Source organism: Ambystoma mexicanum, chromosome 1p (genome assembly GCF_040938575.1).
Source record: "Ambystoma mexicanum isolate Mex_15411 chromosome 1p, UKY_AmexF1_1, whole genome shotgun sequence".
Lineage (NCBI taxonomy): Eukaryota > Metazoa > Chordata > Amphibia > Caudata > Ambystomatidae > Ambystoma > Ambystoma mexicanum.
The window spans coordinates 244,793,995-244,814,558 of NC_090921.1; the positions used below are offsets into that span (position 1 = coordinate 244,793,995).

The following is a 20,564-nucleotide window of genomic DNA, read 5'->3' on the forward strand; positions in this document are numbered from 1 at the left end:
CATGAACATTACTTCGTTTTGTTGGGGCATGGAAACCCCTATTAGAATTTGGGACAGATAGGGTTTCTCCAGCATGTTTTCTTAATTTCATTTGTAAAGTGCGCACAAGCCCTAAGGCATCAGGGCGCTGTAGCACCAGTTAAATGGGGCCTAAAGGCGTGAAGGCATAAAAGTTACAGAGGAACCGGCAGCCGACAACATTCAAAGTATCAAGCAGGTTACAGTTTGCTTTACGTGACAGATTAGTTGAACAATCAGATTTTGAGGACTCTGCGGAAGGCCCAGAAGGAAGCTTCAGCTCTAACAGCAGGTGGGAGGGAGTTCCACTGCTTGGCTGCAATGACAAGAAGCTTGTGCCTCCTGCTTTTGCACTTTTGAATTTAGGTTGCACAAGCCTGTGAGAATAGGGAGTTCTGGTGGGCCTAGAAGGTTGGGACATGGCGACTTTTTGTGACGGGTATAGTGGGGCGGACTTGGAGATGCATTTGTGTGTGATGGCGAGAGTCATGAAGGTGATTCATTCTTTGATGGGGAGCCAGTGGACGTCTCTATGGGTAGTTGAGGTATGCTCTGAGCGGGGTATGTTAAGGGCTGCGCAAAGGGAATTGTTTTGTATAGTGTAATTTCTTTAGATTACGAGACAAGGTGCAGGCACACAGGGCGTTGCAGTAGTCTAACCTGGCTCCCACCACCGAGTGGGCGATGGTTAGACAGTTGTCATTGGTAAGTAAGGCTCTGGCAGCATAGATGAGTTTGGTAGAGTAAGCTGCTGCTGAAGAGATGGCCTTGACTTGGCGGGTAAGGGGATAGCGTTGAAGCATGGTAAACTCTTAGGGTTTTCACAGATGCAGAGACTGGGATAACTGAGCCCTCTATGTTGAAGGCTGAGTACAGTGGGTTCAGTTGCTTCAGGGCTGAGGCATAGTCCATTGGTAGCCATCCAAGCTTGGATGGTGGAGTTTAGTGTGGTAGTATCAGCATGGTAGGATCCAGCTAGGAGAGGGAGGATTAGTGTCATCGGCACTGATCTTGTAGGTGATGCCGAAGGAGTCAAGGTGATCAAAGAGGGGCGTCATGAAAATGTTGTAAAGCACGGGGGACATGCATGACCCTTGTGGCACCCCGCAGTTAATGGGCCGCAGTTAAAGGGGAGGGCACTGCAAAGGCATTCTCTGCAAAGACTTTCATAACTCTACCTTTGAGAAAAGAGGCAATCCAGGAGGCTGCTTCCATGGAAAAGGAGGCTGAGGAAATCAGTTGTTGGCACAGAAGGTTATGATCGACCAGGTCGAAGGCAGCGGACGGATCAACGTGGAGGATTAAGGCTAGTTTTCCCTCATCTCTGATCTTGTCCATCTGGATTTTCAAGTCTAGGAATGCTGATTCCGTGTAATGACCTGGGCGGGAACCAGATGGGCGGGAACCAGATTGGTGCATACCAAGAATTTGATTAGGCCCAAGACGATGTTGAGTTTGGATGTAAGACGCCCTGTCAAGAATTCTGAGGGGGAAGGGAACTGTAGTGATGGGCCGGTAGTTGCTGGGTGAGGTTTGATCGACAGTGTTTTTTTTTTTTTAGAAGCAGGAGTACCCAGGCATGCTGGAACCAGCCCGGAGGTGAAGTAAGCGTTAATGAAAGCTGCAATGAAGGGTGCTGTTTCAGCACAGTCTTTGATAAAGGGGGAGACATCTGCTTTACAACGTGAATGATTGATGTTTCACAGAATGTGCAGGGATTCCTGTGTGGTAATTATGTTGAAGGTGAACAGGGGGACTCCAGGCTTGTTTAGGATGGGGACATAGGAGAGCCTGTGCAGATGGGTGAGGCTGGTTTGTTTGGTGATTTTTTTAATCACATGCCAATTTTTAGCAGCAAGGTCTCCTGGATACTGTGTCACGAGGCCTATAGTGTAATTTCTTTAGATTACGAGACAAGGTGCACCAATACCAATAGGTTTAAGGCCCACTAGCCATGGCATTTCAGCATGATAAGTGGCAGAAAGACCCATTACCCGCTGCCTAGTACATGTGATCACAGCAGGTGAAACATTTCTTTTTTTTAAAAACTATTTTCCGATTCTTGCAGTATTAGTCTGATAATGTCACCAAACTATACAAGGTTTTGTTGCAATGTCTTATTCAACTTAACGGTTTTCAAACTAAACGTTTTTCAGTGAATTTCAAAGGATTTGTTGCTATGTACCTTTCACATTGAAACTCTCAACTAAAGTTTTATCACTGAATATTAAGCCTTGTTTTATACTATAGTTTCTTTGGGGCCTACTAGCCATGGCCTTTGGCCATGGTCACTGTCCATGTTGCACCAATAGCTTTCTTCAGGGCCCACCATCTATGGCCTTCAGCCTCGACCATTGGCCACCGCCGCCCGCCTTGGCCTCTGTACATCTTACATCAGTCGTTTTTTTTGGGGCCCATTAGCCATGGCCTTCCACCATGACAAGTGGCCATGGCCTTTGGTTGTAGCCACTGCACATGTTACACCAATACGTTTCTTTGGGGCTCACTAGCCATGGCCTTCAGCCACGGCCAGTGGCAACAGTCTTCAAACTTAGCCACTGTCCATGTTGCACCAATAGCATTCTCTGGGAACCTGTAGCCATGGCCTTTGGTTGTGGCCCTTGGCCAAGGCCTTTGACAATGGCCACAGTATATGTTGCACCAATTGGGTTATTTGGGGCCCACTAGCCATGGCCACAACCTTTGGCCTTGAACACTGTCCATTTTTGCACCAATAGCTTTTTTCAGGCCCACTAGCCATGGCTGAAAGGCCATGAGCAGTGGCCAGGGACATACGAATTGGCCACTGTCCATGCTACACCAATAGCATTCTTTGTGGACCTGTTGCTATATGGCTTCAGCCTTTGCCACTGCCCATGTTGCATGAGAAGCTTTCTTTGGGGCCCACTAGCCACGGCATGGCCAAAGTATCTACCAAACCAATAGGTTTCTTTGGGGCCTACTAGACATGGTCTTCGGCCGTGGCGACTGTATGTGTTGGACCAATACATTTCTTTGGGGACTACGACCCATGGCCCTTGGCATTCGTCCTTGGCCACTGTACATATTACATCAATAGTTTTCTCTGGTAGCCATAGCCACTAATTACATTACACGTCACATCTCTGATAACATCTCCGATGGCATCACTTATGACATCACTGATATTAGTGGTTTTGTTACATAACATTATGTACATTATTTCATACTTACACAGTACATTGTATTTTTCCCGGGTTTCTTTAAATGTAGTGTGAAGTGCACACTTGTAGAAGCATAAAGAGATTATTACACAAAATCGCAGTATATAAGTATTACATACTTTGGAATGTAATCCGTTATATTGCAATTCAAATCCATAATTTATTTTTAAAGGAAATGACTAAAAATATCAATACAATTGCCATGTCTAATTAAATATTTTCTTTCTAATCATGTTTTTCTTTTAAATTTAATTATGTAGTATAAGTAAATTATTTGTTTTTGTATATTAACCAAACTTAGAAAATGTGTTCATGTAATGTTATTACATCAGGGAGAATTGTAAATTTAAATGTGTAAATTTACTATTTTCATATCACTTACTGTTAAACATGTTTTTACTTCTTATTTTTACTACTACATATACTTTTTATATATTTTTTTGAAATACCCGAAATAGATTTACCTGAATCAGGTAGTTTCCCTGCAATTAAGTATTGTATTTGCTTACTAATATATGAAATTCAACCCATTTCTATAACACAACATTTCAAATAAAAAATATATTATAAGTTGATAAGTATTATAAATGGATGCTCCACACATTATGATACTTCTGTATCAGTATGTTGTTCCATGTTAGGTTATTGTGAAGTGTAATAAAATACACTCTGTATCAAAAGAGGTGACCAAAGATATTCTAATGCATTTGATCAATAATGTCATATGATGTAATTAGTGATATAAGTGATGTCATTAGTAACACCAGTGATGTCATCATTGATGCCATGTGTGATTTAATTCGCAATGTCACCAGTCATTCCATCATTGTGTGTATACGCTGTGCAACAGGGGCCGCATAGTAAGTGCACTTGCTTGAAGTGGGAGTGCTGAATTTTAGGGGGTTTGTTGCATAAAATCTGAACACCTTAACTCTTAACTAATGTGTTTTCACTCAATTTCAAAGGTTTTTTTGTACTTTAGTTTCCTCCCCCAGATCTGACTTCACATGGTGTCTTCTTTGCCACTCATGACTTCTAGGCTGATATGATTGCTATCACTATTTATGTAGCGCCTATGGCCAGGCCATCTAAGCAATGTCTCTCAAAACAATTAGTTTTCCTCTAGGAGTGACCCTGTAAACAGAAGAGTTTTGAGTCTCTTTCTGAATTCAAGAACATTATTAGACTCTGCAAGGATATGGGGAGGCCATTCCAAAGTTTGAGAGAATGCTTTTTTCCTCCTCCAAATAAGTGTTTTGAGTTCTTTCATTTTCAGCTTCTCCCGATGATATCACTTGCAGCATTTCTGAAAAGCCTCTCTGCTGCAATGCTCCAAAGCCTATATATATATATATATAAAGATTTAAAGGGGCAAAGGGTCCCAATCATGAAGGGAATTAAGTCAATGCTTTGTGCCCGCATTGTTTCATATTTGGTCCCAATCTGCCAAGCGGTTTTCATGCTATGGCTGTTCAAAAACTGCACATTTTCTCTATGGGAAAATAAATGGGAGTTGCTGACAACTGCGTTTTTATGTTGTCATAATTATTTCAGTTTTTAACGAAATGTTCCCAAACGTCCAGTTTGGGGGTGTCTTTGACAGCCTTTTTATTTGGAAAATGTTATCCAAATCCTTTCAGCAAGTCAAAAGTAATTCACCTTGCTCAGCCTCACTGCTGCAAAACAGCAAGGCGATATAAGGTTTAAGGAACAGGAGCACCCCCTTCTCTGCTGAATATTTTAAAATCTACTGGATGGATTTTCCCCAAGCCAGTCAAGGAAATTAAGTTAACACTTTGTGCCCAATTTGTTCCAAATCTGCGCAGGGGTTTACAAACTAAAGCAGTTCAAAAATTGTATTGTTCTCAGGGTTTGCAGTTTTCAAAATATCATCCAAATCCATCCAGCAAGTCAAAAGTTCTTCATTTAAACATGTCCAGGAAATGAAGTCAACACAAGTTTCTCATTTGGTCCAAATCCATCCAGCGTTTGTGCTTCAGCAGGCACAACCTTTTCTCTATCGGAAAAAGAATGGGTGTCCGCTAAAAACTGTTTTGCTTTCTTAATTTTTTCATTTCTTAACAAATCTTTCCCAAAATGTCCAGTCTGTGGGGGGGCTGGGACAAATGTTTTGTTTAAAAAATATCAACCAAATCCATCATTCAAGTCAATAGTTATTAGCAATATAATTTCGGATTTGCTATGAATCTAGGCAATCACCTTAAATATAGTGCAGCGACAGCCGTCCTATAATATATATTGGTTGATGGTGATTGTATTAATACCCAGCGCTTGTTTGTGCATAGGGATTGAATATTTAATTAATGTGTGTACGGATGGATGATTGGAGGGTGACACTGTTTATGCAGATGTTGCAACACTCACCTTTAAGGCGGGCATTGAGCTAGAGACTAGGAACCATTGGTGCCAGGGAAACCCACTGCTATGTGATGTAGTCCTTAGGGTGATGTGCAGGTAATCTTAACAAGCCCTTCCACTCTCCCACTTCAGCACCTGCCCAACCTCTCCCGTCAACTTTTGTTTAGATGGTCTTTATTTGTGTTTTAAAGCCTGTAGATATTTCTTCAGTCCATATTTGTGATGGGGTACTCAAGTGGAGTACCTGCTGAGTGCCTCTTTGCCAGTCGTGCTTCCCGTTGGACTTCTCACTCATTTGGACATCACTTGCTGAATCAGCTTGCATGAAGTAAAGAAAACGTAAAATGTGTGTTATTTCCTAAACCCTGCCCTCTTTTGGCATGAACAAACAAATACAAGTACCCGCACGTGCACTAAGCGGAGTACCCGCTGAGTGCCTCTTTGCTGAGTTTGGCGAGGCAGTGCTCAAGCAGCTACTCGTACTTCTCTTGGGTGCAGCGCAGGTTTTTCGTTTCGTATTGTTGTGATTGTATTATCTTCCGCCTAAAGTCGCCACTTTGTGGGTGGCTCTGAGAATCCAGGCCCACCTTAAAAACCGGCATGCCGTTGAAAACAATGCTGCCTTGCAATGGAGCGAGACCACGCTCGCAGTCTGTTAATGGAACAAAACGAGCGTTAAATGTAACATGCTCGACTCCAACTGGCAGAATATATTCCAAATCTAAGAAATGTGCATTCATCGAAGATGTGCATGCAGATATCCGAAAATATTGTAAAGACTATCAATCTGGGAATCTCATGTTTACTAAGCAAACTATAGCTGCCTAATGCACAGACAGTTTTTGCAAGTAGAAATGCCCACACCTACCCCTGTGGTGAGGTTGACAGAACGGAGGCTCAAGGCTTTGGATAAAATAACTCCAATAACATCTGTGATATACTCTCCTCACCTTCGGACAGCATGTTACTAAATAATGCAGTGAACACGGTAGAAAATGCAGTCGCAAATCCGGCTTCACCGCCATTGTTAGATGAGGAGGTAGAAATCGTAATTGTCTCGCCTAACGCAAGGTTTTCAAAAGAAGACTTGCCCGAAAATGTGTCAAGATCTTGTGTATTATTTGTTGATGCAAGTCAATCCAGTAGAAGTTCTATTGCCTCTTACATTGCCCCTACCCCTAGAAAATTAAGAGGCGAGTCCACAACGCCACGTATGGTAGCTCAAAATAATCCGCTCTCTAAAGTATTGGAAGTCACGCTTACCACCATGAATTTAGCGCTCAAAACAATGACTAAATTATTTGATACATTAGATGGTAAAATGAACAAGCAACATAACCAAATTGAAAAAATTCTTCAATGGCAGGCGGAAATGTTCCTCACATCTACAGAATAACTTGAAAGGAAGATCTAAGCGAGATGGCAGCAGTCAAATGGTCAAAAAGTTCTCAAATAATAGATAAAACAATAGAGATTGAACAGCGATGCGTAATTCCCACAATTACTGGAGTCATACGAGATACAAACGGCTCTCCAGATACACCCATTGCAGTAATTACACTGGTGAAAGACAATGAGTCTGCTCAAGTTAAGTCTCCCAAAAATAAAAATGCCTACACAATCTTTGCTAACCCCAAAAGAGCTCCTAAAGGAACAAATGCACAAATCAAATCTAAAAATCAAAATCAGCAGACCAAACCTACCTCTTCAAAAACAATTTTTTTAAAGCCTTTACTATTCCAAAGTCAATGAAAAACTCTATAATAGCTTCTAAGACCATTACGAAAAAATACCATTCGCAAGATTTAGCAAAAGCACAAACTGAATCAGAGCCCAATGAAGCTTCAGCATTATTGTATGCACCACTTGACAACTTAGTTAAAGCTGCTAATCTGTTACAGAACAAAAGCAAACACCCTGAACCTGAGAGCGATCATAAAGAGATTTGCAAGGCCGTAGGTGCCTATATGGCGGGTCGTATGTCAATAGTGACCCCGACCAGTGTACCTACCGGGGACAGTGTGATTATAATCTCCCCCCAATCTCACATCAACCAGAATAAAGAGTCTCTTCCAAGCCAAAATGATAACTTTACAGCTTGAGCAAATCGCGCTCACCCACAGAAAACTGAGCTCAAGTCCTCTCTAGCTCCCACAAAAAGTTTAATAACTCATGCCATGAATGGAAATCAAGATGATTATGTAGCTTTTGCGAGAAATCCTAAAGACCATACAAATGTATCGATGAGGTCTTCCCAAGCTTTACAGTTGTTACAAATGGCCTTAGCCAATCTCATTAGCACAAATGACCCAAGCGGAGAGATCGTGAGTAGTAAGGTATGTGGCGGCGGGACCAACGGAAAGGCCCTTAAATTATCAGCTAAGCGCCCAGCCTTATACACCCTAACCATGGCATGTCGCCCTCATCCAATCACAATATGATCTGAATCGAAAATCAGTCTCAGCAATTTTTTCCGACATTCCACAACTGGAAGACATTATGTCAACAGATATAGCACTTGTTGAATTCACAAAGGACACTGATTTATCATCTGGAAGATTATGGATGAACTCCAGAGTTATACAAAATACAATTTGTTCAGCAAAAGCATGCCTATTCAAAATGGGATTTATAATTCTGACAGAAGAGGTTCAGTCATTAGAAAGCGATCTGGTCAGAATTAAGTCCGCAGAGGATATAGCCACACTTCAGACAGTATATACAAACAATAACTGTTTGACTCAAAACGCTTGCACCTGTAGAGGAAGGGGAGCCCAAAAATAACCAATGCTGTCTAACCAAAGTGACAACTTAATGTTAGCTAGCTAGACCATAAGAGGTTTTAAAAATTTGTTAACACAACTCCAACCATAACCTCTTAGAATATAACATAGTAATGTTACAAGAAACATGGCTCATGAATCCACCGTTATGGGATGACTATGACATATTCTTGAATCCGGCTAGTAGAGTTAATGGACGCCCGACTTCAGGCTTGTCGCTTGTAAAATTAAAACTGGCACACTTGTGGAACTTTGGGCTATGCCAAACATTTTTATGCAAATGTTAGAAAATTACAATCCAATCTTGTGTATATGCAATTAACCTGTACTGGAATCCGGTGGGCTTATCAGACACGTTTCATGGAGGAGTTAAGCAAGTTAATGGTGATAGTCACTCAATATACATCTGTTAATCATATTGAAATAGCAGGTGACCTCAATTTGAACTATATGGGAATAACGACTACAAAAGCCAAATCTAGAGTAATACAATGGAAACAATATATTAAAACCCACAATCTAATAATGCTCAATGGATCGTTTGAATCCGAAATTCCCCCATCCAACGTGGCGTTGAGGCATTTGTTGTGCAACCATTGCCTACATTTATTTTAAGTGACTCCCTTTTTCCTGCTGTTCTGGACTTTTGGGTACTAAAAGTGAATGAAAGTTATCACGATCAGCTGGTTCCAGGTGAATTCCACTACAAAAATATCGCAATGCAAAAATATCGCCATAGCTTTGCGGCAATATTCACACATGGATCCTGCAGGGGACACCCCCGCAACCCTTGCACCCACATAATATCCCCAACAAAAATATCACCTATGGCGAACCAAACAGCCATATCTACGGCAATATTTTTGTTGGGGATATTATGCAGCGATACCGATCAGCTTACCACCAAATGGACTATCACCAACTGGAAAAAGGGCGAACACAAGTGCAGCCATCTCAGGTTTAACTATTAACCCTAGTGAAAACAGACTATGATGCTCGGAGCAATCTTTATGGCTATTTAACTCCTCCCTGGTAACTAACATAACTCAATTGGCCAAGGTCTGCAACCGCGAAATACCATATATAGCAGCATGATGCAAGTATTGCAGCATAAACCATCTAAATTCCAAAGCCAGAAACGTCCTGTACATTGTTAGGTTAGCGAATTGAAAGCTAGGAAAGCCACATCTAGAGCTGATAAATGTGATGCATCTAAGCAACCAAGGGAAATCAGAAGTGCTTTGCTTGGCAGAACTCAATATAAAAATTGGCTACGAGCCAGACGGGCCTCACTTTACCAAAAGGACGGCGGAAATATGCTAAACATATTGCAATATAAAAACATAGCAAAAACCTGGGCAATTTTGAATCAGATGTCCCAAGGCAACCACGGAACAATCCAAGCAAACTGTCACTGAAGGCAAATGGGTAAAACATTTCACCGACCTCTATGCACCACCAGTAAACTGCTCGAGTCTGGATTCCCTGATTCTGCCAACAAAATGTCATCTCTCATTTGATCGTCAGGACATATGTATAAGATCGATTACTCGTTCGAGAGCCTGTGGTCCTGATAGTTTATCAAATTATTTATTTAAACAACATCCAGCCATTTGGGCCGCGATTCTCTTTAATATATTCACCCTGATAAATCTTTCTCAAACAATTCCACCGACATGGAGACATTCCTTAACTGTGCCAATATATAAAAAGGGAGATTGGCAAATGCCAAATAGCTATAGGCCAATTGCGTTATTAGACGCTCCTGGAAAAATGTTCTCGAGTTCCATTGAAAGAAAATCAATGGGCCCGTTCTACACAACTAATGGATCCCTTCCAAGCAGGCTTTGTGACAGGTATGGGAACGACCCCTAACATTATATGCTGCTCAAATTAACCTATATACACATCGCATTCGTTGACTTTAGGGTTGCGTTTCAGTTGATTGATAGGGTTTTACTATATCAGAAGCTAAGGAATTACAATTGTCCACCTTCCCTATTAGCCTTGATTATGCTTTTGCACATGAACACCACCATGCAAGTCAGGCTAACTTTAGATGGAACCCTATCTACCAATATCCTGACACAGAGGTCTCAAGCAAGGGTGCATTTTAGCCTCCACGTTATTTAACATGTTTATGCATTTCGACAGACCAGGAGCGATGCTCTCAAATTAGGCTGCCAACAAAAAAGTTATATTTTGTACGCAGACGATTTGGTTCTCTTGTCCCAAACCCAATTGGATTACATAATCTGTGTGCTCAAGAACAACCTCATAATAAATACAGCTAAAACTCAAATTCTGGTTTGTAAAAATAACAAACACCAGAATTAATTCATACCAGTGGAGTGTGGGAAAAGTGAACCTGGAGAGAGTATTGTCATACAAGTATTTGGGAGTCACTATAACAAACACGTTGAAAGATCATGAACATGAGCTGAATGGTTTATGGTCATAATCTCGAAAAAAAAAATCTCAAATTTTTTTTATGACTTTTTTATTCGAAATGGGGGGTATCCCCCCCCAACACCCTTTTTTATTTATTTTACCATTTTTTTTCAAATCCCGGACCCCAAAATAAATATATAATTAAAAAAAGAGAAATTCAACTTTTTTTTCGGTCTTTTTTTCCCGACCTTATTGTTAGTCGAGATTTTTTTTGGGATATTTTGACTGACCACCGAGCTGAATATAAAGTGCAAACTACAATCCTTGCTATCACAAGCCAAAGTATTGACTTATAGATTTGCAAAATATTCATATAAACTTATCATCATGTTTTATAAACAAAAGGCAATTCCGGTACTTACATATGGCTCAGGAGCCAGTTTACCAAAAAAATAAAAATACAAGTTCTGGGTCATGCTTGAAGGCAAGTTCTGGAAACATATTACAGCATCCAAATAGCACTCCTCTCATCGTAATTCAATTTGAGCTAGGTCTAGCATCGCTATATTCACAAGTACAATGGAAAATGTGCACAATGTTGAGAAAATGCTTGCTAGGTGTACAGTCAGCTAATGTCTTAGGAGTTTTGGCATGTCACCTTTTATCAGCTAAAGATACATTTCCAATAGTAAAGCACCTAAATGCCCTTGCAGATGCTGCTATACCTCTTGAGACGGTGCTATATAATCCTGCTTGAGCAAAAATTAAACTCAACACGATAGGATCCTCACATTAGACAAATGTGACACTTAAAGATTTTGACAATCGTTTTGGGCACAAAAAAGTTGGGAGACTAGTGGATTATCCATTTAAATGTCCTTCCCTGTATATACACAAGCAATATCTACGATTTAAGCTTAACCTGTGGCATAACCGAGATATATTAGCCAGAAGGTGACTAATTTCTCAAGAACAAAATTACAGTCGTTTGTGTAGTGATCAGTCTCAAAAAGAAACCCTCCAACATTGCTTACTATCTTGGCCAAAGTTGACAGCCAAACACAAACAGTATTTTATGAGAGTTAACGCTTCATTAACTCCAATGAGTCAGACACAAGCATGGCATTGGCTATTCACTAACAACAAACTAACAGTACGAATTGCAATCATCCAGTATCTTGATTCAATATTTCAAACTGAAAGCAAGTGGGACAAAATCCAAATAAGTTGAGAGGAATCTCTGAAAATTGATCTAAATGTTTGACAGATCGAAATAGAATTGAAACAAATCTTGTATTCCTATATGATGTATTGTATTGTTGAAGAGTAATTTTTGTATAGATCTTACTTTTATTTTAATTTAGTATTGTCTCACATTGTAAGAAGTAAACCTAAAGAATTCCATTTGAAATGTAATGGATGTAACAAGCATGGTTCTAAACGGTTTTTTGTTTCTTTTTTGAAAGGTTCAATTTTTTGAACCAGTAAAAAAATAAAAAATGGGTTAGTTAGGTTGGGTGGTCATGGCTTCAGGGTTTGAGAGATCTCTGTATTTTGAAGTGTTTGCAGTTTTGCAACTTGTGCTAGGTGTATGCGTGTTTGGAAATTAAATGTTTTTTCTCTCTTGGCCTCTTGTATATAGATTGCAAGTTTTCCTTTTGTGTAGATAGAAGGAAATTGTGTGTGTCTGTGTGGCACCACAGAGGTATGCCTTTCATCACAGTCCACTTATTTTCTGTGAACATCTCATTAATGAACTGGAAGCCCTACAGTCACAGACACAGGAGACAAACACAGCAAGGACAGGAGAAAGGGGCTGGGACCTCCACATAGTACAGAAAATTGAACCAGGCTATGCACAAACAAACTATGTCTAACCTGTTCGGGGCAGGATTACAAATTGAGGAAATTTCACAGGTGCATTAAACAATGCTGTGTACTTGATTAGGTGTATGAAATGTCCCAGGGGATGTTAGAACAAGGGAGAAACTGCCCAACAATAACAAAAGCACAGACATCTCCACCAGCATAAAATCAAGAGATGTAGGAAAGACAGTCCAATAGGTGAGCATGTCTTGGAACCAAATCATACTCTTGATGCGCTTAAGATCACTGCACTCAAATTTACTTTCAGGACAGAAAAAAAAACAAGTGCACCTTCTACTATGAGATTAATAATGAATGTCATTTTCTCAGTGGAATAATATTTCAAGCACTACTTCAGTGAAGTGGCGCTAACATGTAAACCTCCATGGTGATTCAGTACGGTTAGTCCTTCCTCTCTCTCTTTCACAAATGGTTGGGAATTCCTGCACTGCAGGTAGACTGGAAGGTTTCTCCAAAATACAGGTATAGAGGGGAATATACAGAGACTGGGGAGTGTTGCTAGGAGGTGTGAGAATATTCGTGGTGTATAAATGTTTAATAGATACAATAGCTTATGGCATTGGAACATGGTAATGAAAAGGGGAGTTACAATGTTGGATATTTTTTACTTGTGTGGCACATGCATTTTCCACCAGAAAAGGAAGAACATAAAAAGTACTGCTTAACTCTGGTGCGTTCAATCTTAAATCTCACAGTGTGTCACATATAAGGACTATCAAGGATTTCAATAGGCAAAGCAGCGTGACTTAACATGCTTTTTAAACTTCAAAGCCATGGATCTGGTCCATTCACAATGTGGCCCAAGTTATTCACCGGTTGGGTGTGGGAGGCAGCAGGATGAAAGTAGCGAGAAAACAATCCTTACCATGTCCCCAGGCTCTTTACTCAGTGTCCAGACAGTCGTCATTACGCTGGTGCTGATGCCCACCTCAGGCAGGGCTTCCAGGACACTTTCCAGTGTTGCCAAGCCCTTAATCTTGGGAGGAGGCTGGCGCATTGAGCTTGGACTGTTGGGCATCCAGGAGAGGAAATCAAACTACAGCGGCAAATACAAAAGGAAAGAAAAACAATATTTTAGCAAGGTGGGACCTCGGGCAGCAGGAGGTTAACAGACAGGTTATAGGAACACGTCAGAGCGAGAATACACCAATTAAAGAATCATTACTGATGAGGATGACATTGCCACATGATGGGAGCAGGGTAGCTAAGAGGTCATGCTCGCTTGGCCAGGACAAAAGTACAAAAAGCTACCCCTTGCCAGCCACACCTACCAGCCATTATCTATTGGTCCCAATCACCCAATTTCTAGTTCCTAAAAGTACAGAATCACTTTCTAGTGTGTGCCATTGACATTAGTTGATGCTTTTTAAAAGAGTTTTTCTAGGATTTGTGGCAAAAGCAAATTCCAGAAACCAAAAGGGAAAACATTTATTTGTGATATTCAAAATGTGTTCAATGAATTAGAGGGAGAGTCTACAGCATCAGTATGAGCAGCTCAGAGAACAAAATACTCTTCAGTAAATTTAAGAAGGACATCAGTACCATAATCCCAACACTACTGCGGCTTCAGTATTTCCCAATGACTATTAATACATGTGTAGATCTCCTAAGGCAGAAACGTGTTCAAGTCTTATACTCAAATTGCCCAATGTAAGCTTCCCTCGTGCATTTTTGGTCTCACATGTTAGGTCTGATAGAAACATGAAAATATACAATTCTCTCTGCTTTCTATTATATCCAGTGACAGTTTCAAAATGTATGTAATGTTTAATAGGGATGGGTGAAGTTCCCATGGCTTTAGGGATGAGCATGAATCCCGCTTGTATGATTGGGAAGATTTGGCTAAACCAGACAAGAGCAGGGCTTCATCCAGCAATTATATACCTTGCAAATAGATGGCAGATTGGATACCCACTTCAGCAGTTTTATGGGCAGGAGGTTCGCCCGCCTCATAATGTTAATGCAGCCCTTTTTCTTTTTTCTAAATGCTCCAATTGTTGTAAGATAAGGCAGCGGAGGCAGAGAGTGATAAAATATTTCAAGGCTCAGGTATAAAGCCAGAATTAGAATTAGGTTCATCATTGGACCACATCTCCCTTCATTGCAAAGGGCCTGATTTAGCTCATAGCGGCTTCCTTCCGTCCCACCATAAGCTTCTCCCTGTATATATGAAATTCTTTAAGGTGAGTTAAAATGACAGCTGCATTTTGTGTCAGCCTTTAAGTCTCAAATCACAAGTCAAGCATCACTTATTTACAACAGGACAAGTTCAAATTTAGAATGAGGTAAATGTGTTGCAAACCCACATGAGTCTGCTCATAGTTCAATTCAGAATTTACCATAGCATGACCTTCCTTTGAGTTTAAATGTATGTGGTCACATATGTCCTTTACAAACTACTGAAAGAGGTTGGTGCCTCTGAAGAGCAGGCATCACCCTACAGGTTTTACTTCTGTTGAGGCTTAACCACAAATGCCCTTTGGAGAAGGACAGAGGTTCTTGTTGCCAGTGGCCACAGCCAGTGCTATGCAGATATTGATTTCCGAAAGAAAGTGCAGCGCATTCCGACCCACCTGCCCACTGTTGACAGCAGCATGCTGAGCTGAACATGTGAAAATCACCATGGTCAGATACTTAATGAGCTCCGCGCGGGTCTCCAGAGAAGAAGGGATGCCTAAGAGAAAAGAAACCAGGAGAAAACCAGTAACTGCGATGGACATGTTCAAGAGCACCAGAACACTACATACATGAGCAGTCCAGATCCAGACTAGGGTGACAGGTGTGGTCTTGTGATCACATCTCTGGGTTGCTTTTTCCTGTAGCATCAGCACTGCAACACTTTCAGGTTATGGGAAATTGAATACATTTGGGTGCTTGGTGATGGAGTTTGTCTTCGGTTATCTAGATCTGTGGATGCTTGAGCATTGCAAAGAACGTAGCTGTTTTTTAGAAACACAAATCAGATCTTTTTTTGTTTTTTATGTTGAATGAAGGAGAATATTAGTCCACTCCAGTTCACTATAGGTGCTAGTTGACAGCAGCCCATTGCTGTGTGCCGGGCTGTGTGTCCATGTCCCTTTCAATTCCTGCTCCTTTTGAGCATCAGTCTGACCAGCAGTGATAGCCATTTCAGACAAATCTGAGAAATCGTGGAAGGGGCACTCATCACATGAGCCAAAATCTCCAGTAACCTGAAAGGAAATTGCATTGTATGACCTTTTACTCTTCGTGATACATTGTCTATTGGTATCTGTATGATTCAGCAAACCAAAAAAAGTTGATAACAGGCACAAACACCCATATCACAAAGAGTTAAAGGCTTACTTTTTAAAAGCCAAGTATTCAGGGTGTGATATGCTTATTCACTGGGCTTGGAGAAACAGAGGGATATCAAACGTGGTCCGTACCAAACATGAAAGGACCCCGATGCAGCCGAGTAGGCTTACAAAATCTCAATTATATCCAGATAATCAAATAATAAATGTAATTAAGCTGAACCTTTCATGACTTGGGATCTGGTTTACACATACGACAGGCACCAAGTTTCCAGCACTGAAGTTATCCAATCTTACCCGAGGACTTTCTCGCCAAGAAACCTTCTTTGAAGATCTCGGCAACCCAGGCCTGCAGCTCGGGGTCCTTCTGGATGCTCTCCTCACTCTTATAGTAATAGTCAAGAATGCCCGACACATAACTAAGAGAAAAGGGAGGAATTTAAATGAGATACCATCTACTCACCCTAACCCATTACAAGCACTGCGGGATTGTATGACCTTTATAATGCCATCATACGATCAATATATCCAAAACCTCCTGCAAGCACTACAGGATTATGAATATTGCATCATTACTATCAGCATATACCCACAGCCTCCAAGCACTGTGGGGTTTTGAGCTTTGTAGTGCATCAGTACTATCAACATATCTAGGGCTTGGAAGCAAGACACTGAATGAGTAAAACTGGCTTGAATACCGGTCCCATGCTTAGTGACTAGTCTCTGGTATTAAGCACATTATTAAAGGCCAATTAATATCTTCCCCTACAAGCATTACAGAATTATAAAATTTGCATTGCATCAGTACTATCAACATTTCCCAATCCTCTTTCAGCTCTAGGGGTTTATGAGCATTGTGTTGCATCCTTGCTACCAATTTATTACCCCCAGAAAACAACTTAGCATCTACTGTGTTCCTACAACCCTCAGTCCACATGGGAACGCCTGCCACTAAACCTTTTCCTATTCCTTTGGCAGGTAGCTCAGGGAAAAGGTTCATCCCCTCATTTCCCGAAGCCAGTGTCACCTCCAAGACATTTAAATGCACTATTTTCAGTCTAAAAAAAAGATAATATAAACCGAAAATATTTAAACCCTATATTTTTCAATCAATATTTCAATTGGCTACCTGGAAAGCAAAACTTGAATACAGTGCACTAGACACATCTGCCATGTTGACAAAAAGATGAAAAATGTAAGTGCCTACTTTAGATGACTCACAGGGATTTAAATCTATGGCATTCTGGTTACATGGCGATCTCTGCATCAGGTGCATTAACATGCTCAAAAGCTTGTAGGAACTATTTGAAGGGGAAATATCCTTAATGGCTGCGGGAATGCTCTATGAATAAAAGCCTTTTCAATACATCTGAACATGTATTGGTTGCTTGAATTATGAAGCCCATTTTCAGTGAAGGATTGTAGACCTTATTGAATCCAAAGTATGTGATGTTATAGTTTCACCCGAGTCTGTAGTTGCACATGCCATTAATGGGCGAAATCCATAATAAAAGTTCATAAAGCCCGCTGTGCATCTCTATCCTATATTATTTTTTATTTAAAACCGTGTTTGGCTTAAAACAAAACCTTTCACAGTAAAACAAATCCATTCAGCAATATACAAAATCCAGCAGAATATCAGACCCATCATCAAATTCTTCAATGCTTACTTCCTTTTTAAAAGGATGGTTTTACAATAAAAATCACATTTTAAAATGTGATATTTGTACATCCCTTCTTAGTCCACACCCAATAGTAATGAGCGTCCAATCTAAAAGATGTTTTTTACATTTTTTTATTGTAATTGGTCTTATTCAAAACCTTATACACCACATAAATACTTTTAATGATTCCATTTCAACTATCGCACCACTAAAGATACATTAACAATTAGGTATGGAAAAAATATGTTTTGAATTAAAACAAAGTAATATTTACAACCAAGTTGTCACAGGTCATAATTAACAAATCCTCCACCCTACAACAACATTTTAATATGTCATGTGATCATTACTTTTAACTACACTAAATAAAAGAATCAAATGAGTACCTTGTAGGATGCATCTCCAAAAATTCAGTAAACAAATCAGCTAAACAGCTCTTCCGTAATATTCTGCAGTGACGGTCAAGAAAGCATCAGGTGTTTTTGCGTTTGCAATGAATCTTCACAAAACTGACAAATTGCACTCTCCCTTTGACTTCGAATTGATAACACCTCACTTGTTTGCAGAAACTTAATTCTAAACTTCATGAATGTATCTCTAATGCTTATCCGGAAACTTTAAGGTATTTCAAAAGCGTTCCCCTTTTTTAGAATCTATGCTTATTTCCATATATGAACCAAACCTAGTCCTTGCTGCACATATCCATATAATATCTCGCTAACATTTTGACCTATGTGTGTCCAGGATTTACCAATTCCAGGGGCACCGCATAATGTTCCACATGAGTTCATAGTTGAAAATCTCCTCCCCCCACCTCTCCATTCTCCATTTGCGAACCCATTAATGCATACAAGGATTTCTTTCACCAATCAATTTCCTGTATAGTAACAAGGTCCTTAATTGAACAACTGAGATCAAAGAATTCAGACCCAATTCAAATTGGATCATATTTAAGGGTACACAATTAGGCAATGGTAATTCTGTCCTTAAGATCATCCCTTCCAATGTATGCAGTCCCAAATTCTCCACCCAGCAGCTAATTTCCAAACCGTATGATAGTACAGGAATCACTTTGGATCTATACAATTGCATAAGTTGTTGCAAGTTAAACCAGGAGTATTTCTTTCCTCATGTAACACATTTGGGCTGCAGGTTGGTGGCCCCTTGCCCACAGATTCATCTTGCAATTTCTGTACTCTTTTGGCCTAGTGAGTTTATACCCCAAATATTTCACCGAAGAGACAACCGACACTGGAGTACCATCCATCAACTACTGGAAATCAACCGATTTAGATTTACAGCTATTCAATGAGGCACAATCGGCAAGACATTCGAGTAGCCTTTGGAAACCTACTGGTGTTCCATCCATGAGCAAGATATCTGCATAGGCCTCCCAGAAACCCCTTTCCTCATTTATCATAGGGTTGACAAAGAGGATTCTTTCTAATAGTCACCCAGATCTGAAACATGAGTTGAAGAGGCTGGGGGCCAAGACACACCCCTGCCTCAATACCCAGTGCATCTTTATAGATTTAGAGACCTCTCCATTCATATTCAGCCTTACGCAGTTCAATCAGAATCTTCAATATGAATGCAGGTATCCCCACTTAGAAAGCTTCGCCAAATATCTTGCTCTGTTGACTGTATCAAACGCCAAACTGAAGTCTGCACATGCAACATACAAATGGGTCCTTCCCTTCCCTACATGCCTGATCGGTTAATGAATGAATAAGCAGGCCACTTGCATCAGTTCCAGTAGTCCGCCTAATGCCTGTCTGAAATTTGGACAGTCTCTCTGTATCTCTGCACCCAACTTCTATTGCTTTCAGAAGGCATCTTGCAAATACTTTACTTTCTATGTCCATTAATGCAACAGGTCTATAACATGCGGGCTCAAGATGACTTCCCTTCTTGTATATCAGAACAATTATAGAGGTAGACCAAGAGAGAGGGATGCTTTTGCCAACTATAACATTTTGGATCACGATGTTTAACATTCGCCCAGACTCTCGGGTCCTGCTTCAAGATTAAGTTGCACAACCCAGTCAGACCCGGTGCTCGTAAATTGGATCTGGCTTTTATTATTGCTTCCAGATGTTGGGCAGAAATGTCCATATCCCATCCCTCACTACATACCCCTGTAACCGTTTGATTGTTCACTTCTCTATAGTTCTAATAAGTAGGTCTTCCAATCATCTTCCAGAATAGGGTTTATCATCTCTAGCTTGTCCTTCCCTTTTCTTAGATTGATAATATTCCAGAAGTTACTTTTTTCCAGCACTGCCTCAAGCATCATTTCCCGATCCCTTTGGGCAAGCAGCCACCTATGGCTTTTAATCCAATTTTTATAGGCTTTTTATTTCTTTATTGCAGGGATCTTAGCTTTCTCATCTAGGAAACCAGTACTTACTTCCTTAAACTTTTCTACGCATCTCCCTTTTCCTCAGTTGGACCTCCTTCACATATACACGAGGACGATTTGAGTGAGGTCCCCTTACTATGTTCCGGGTACAATTACCCACCTTTTCCATGATGAATGTGGGGAAGCTCTCCACTCCCAAATCCTTAATTTTATTTGGCAATGTGGTGGTCTCTCAGAATTCTCTCATCAACCCATTAATGGTCCTCATACTTTACTGGTTCCAACTAACCCTGTTCATTACTATATTTTTGGTACTAGTTTTTGAATTTGGGATTTTTAAGTAAAAGTTCAAACTCACTATTTAACGATCACTCACTAAGATACTAGTTTATATCCCATCATAGACCCTCTGAGATCACCTTGTAATTCAGCCAAGAGCAAGATTCCTTTCTATGCCAGGTGGGTTTAGCAGGTATATCTCCCACAGTATAGCCATAAAATATAAATAGGCCCCAACCTTCCCAAAACTATCTCCAGTATCTACCATGTTCAAGTAGGAGTTGTACATACAGACTTTTAGGATTCCATTCTTTGTCCAACAC

The 20,564-nt window shown here is 40.4% G+C and overlaps 1 protein-coding gene across 2 annotated transcripts in view; it reads right to left on the reverse strand.

Annotated features, from left to right (window-relative positions):
* LOC138568674 (polyunsaturated fatty acid lipoxygenase ALOX15B-like) overlaps window positions 1–20,564 on the reverse strand; it is a 245,032-nt gene that overhangs the window by 23,316 nt on the left and 201,152 nt on the right. For both annotated transcript variants that reach the window (XM_069646459.1, XM_069646458.1), the window contains exons 11-13: window positions 16,234–16,355; window positions 15,235–15,335; window positions 13,527–13,697 (exon numbers count right to left, since the gene is read on the reverse strand). In XM_069646459.1, the coding sequence (XP_069502560.1) occupies window positions 13,527–13,697; window positions 15,235–15,335; window positions 16,234–16,355 (394 nt within the window). The remainder of the gene's footprint in view (window positions 1–13,526; window positions 13,698–15,234; window positions 15,336–16,233; window positions 16,356–20,564) is intronic.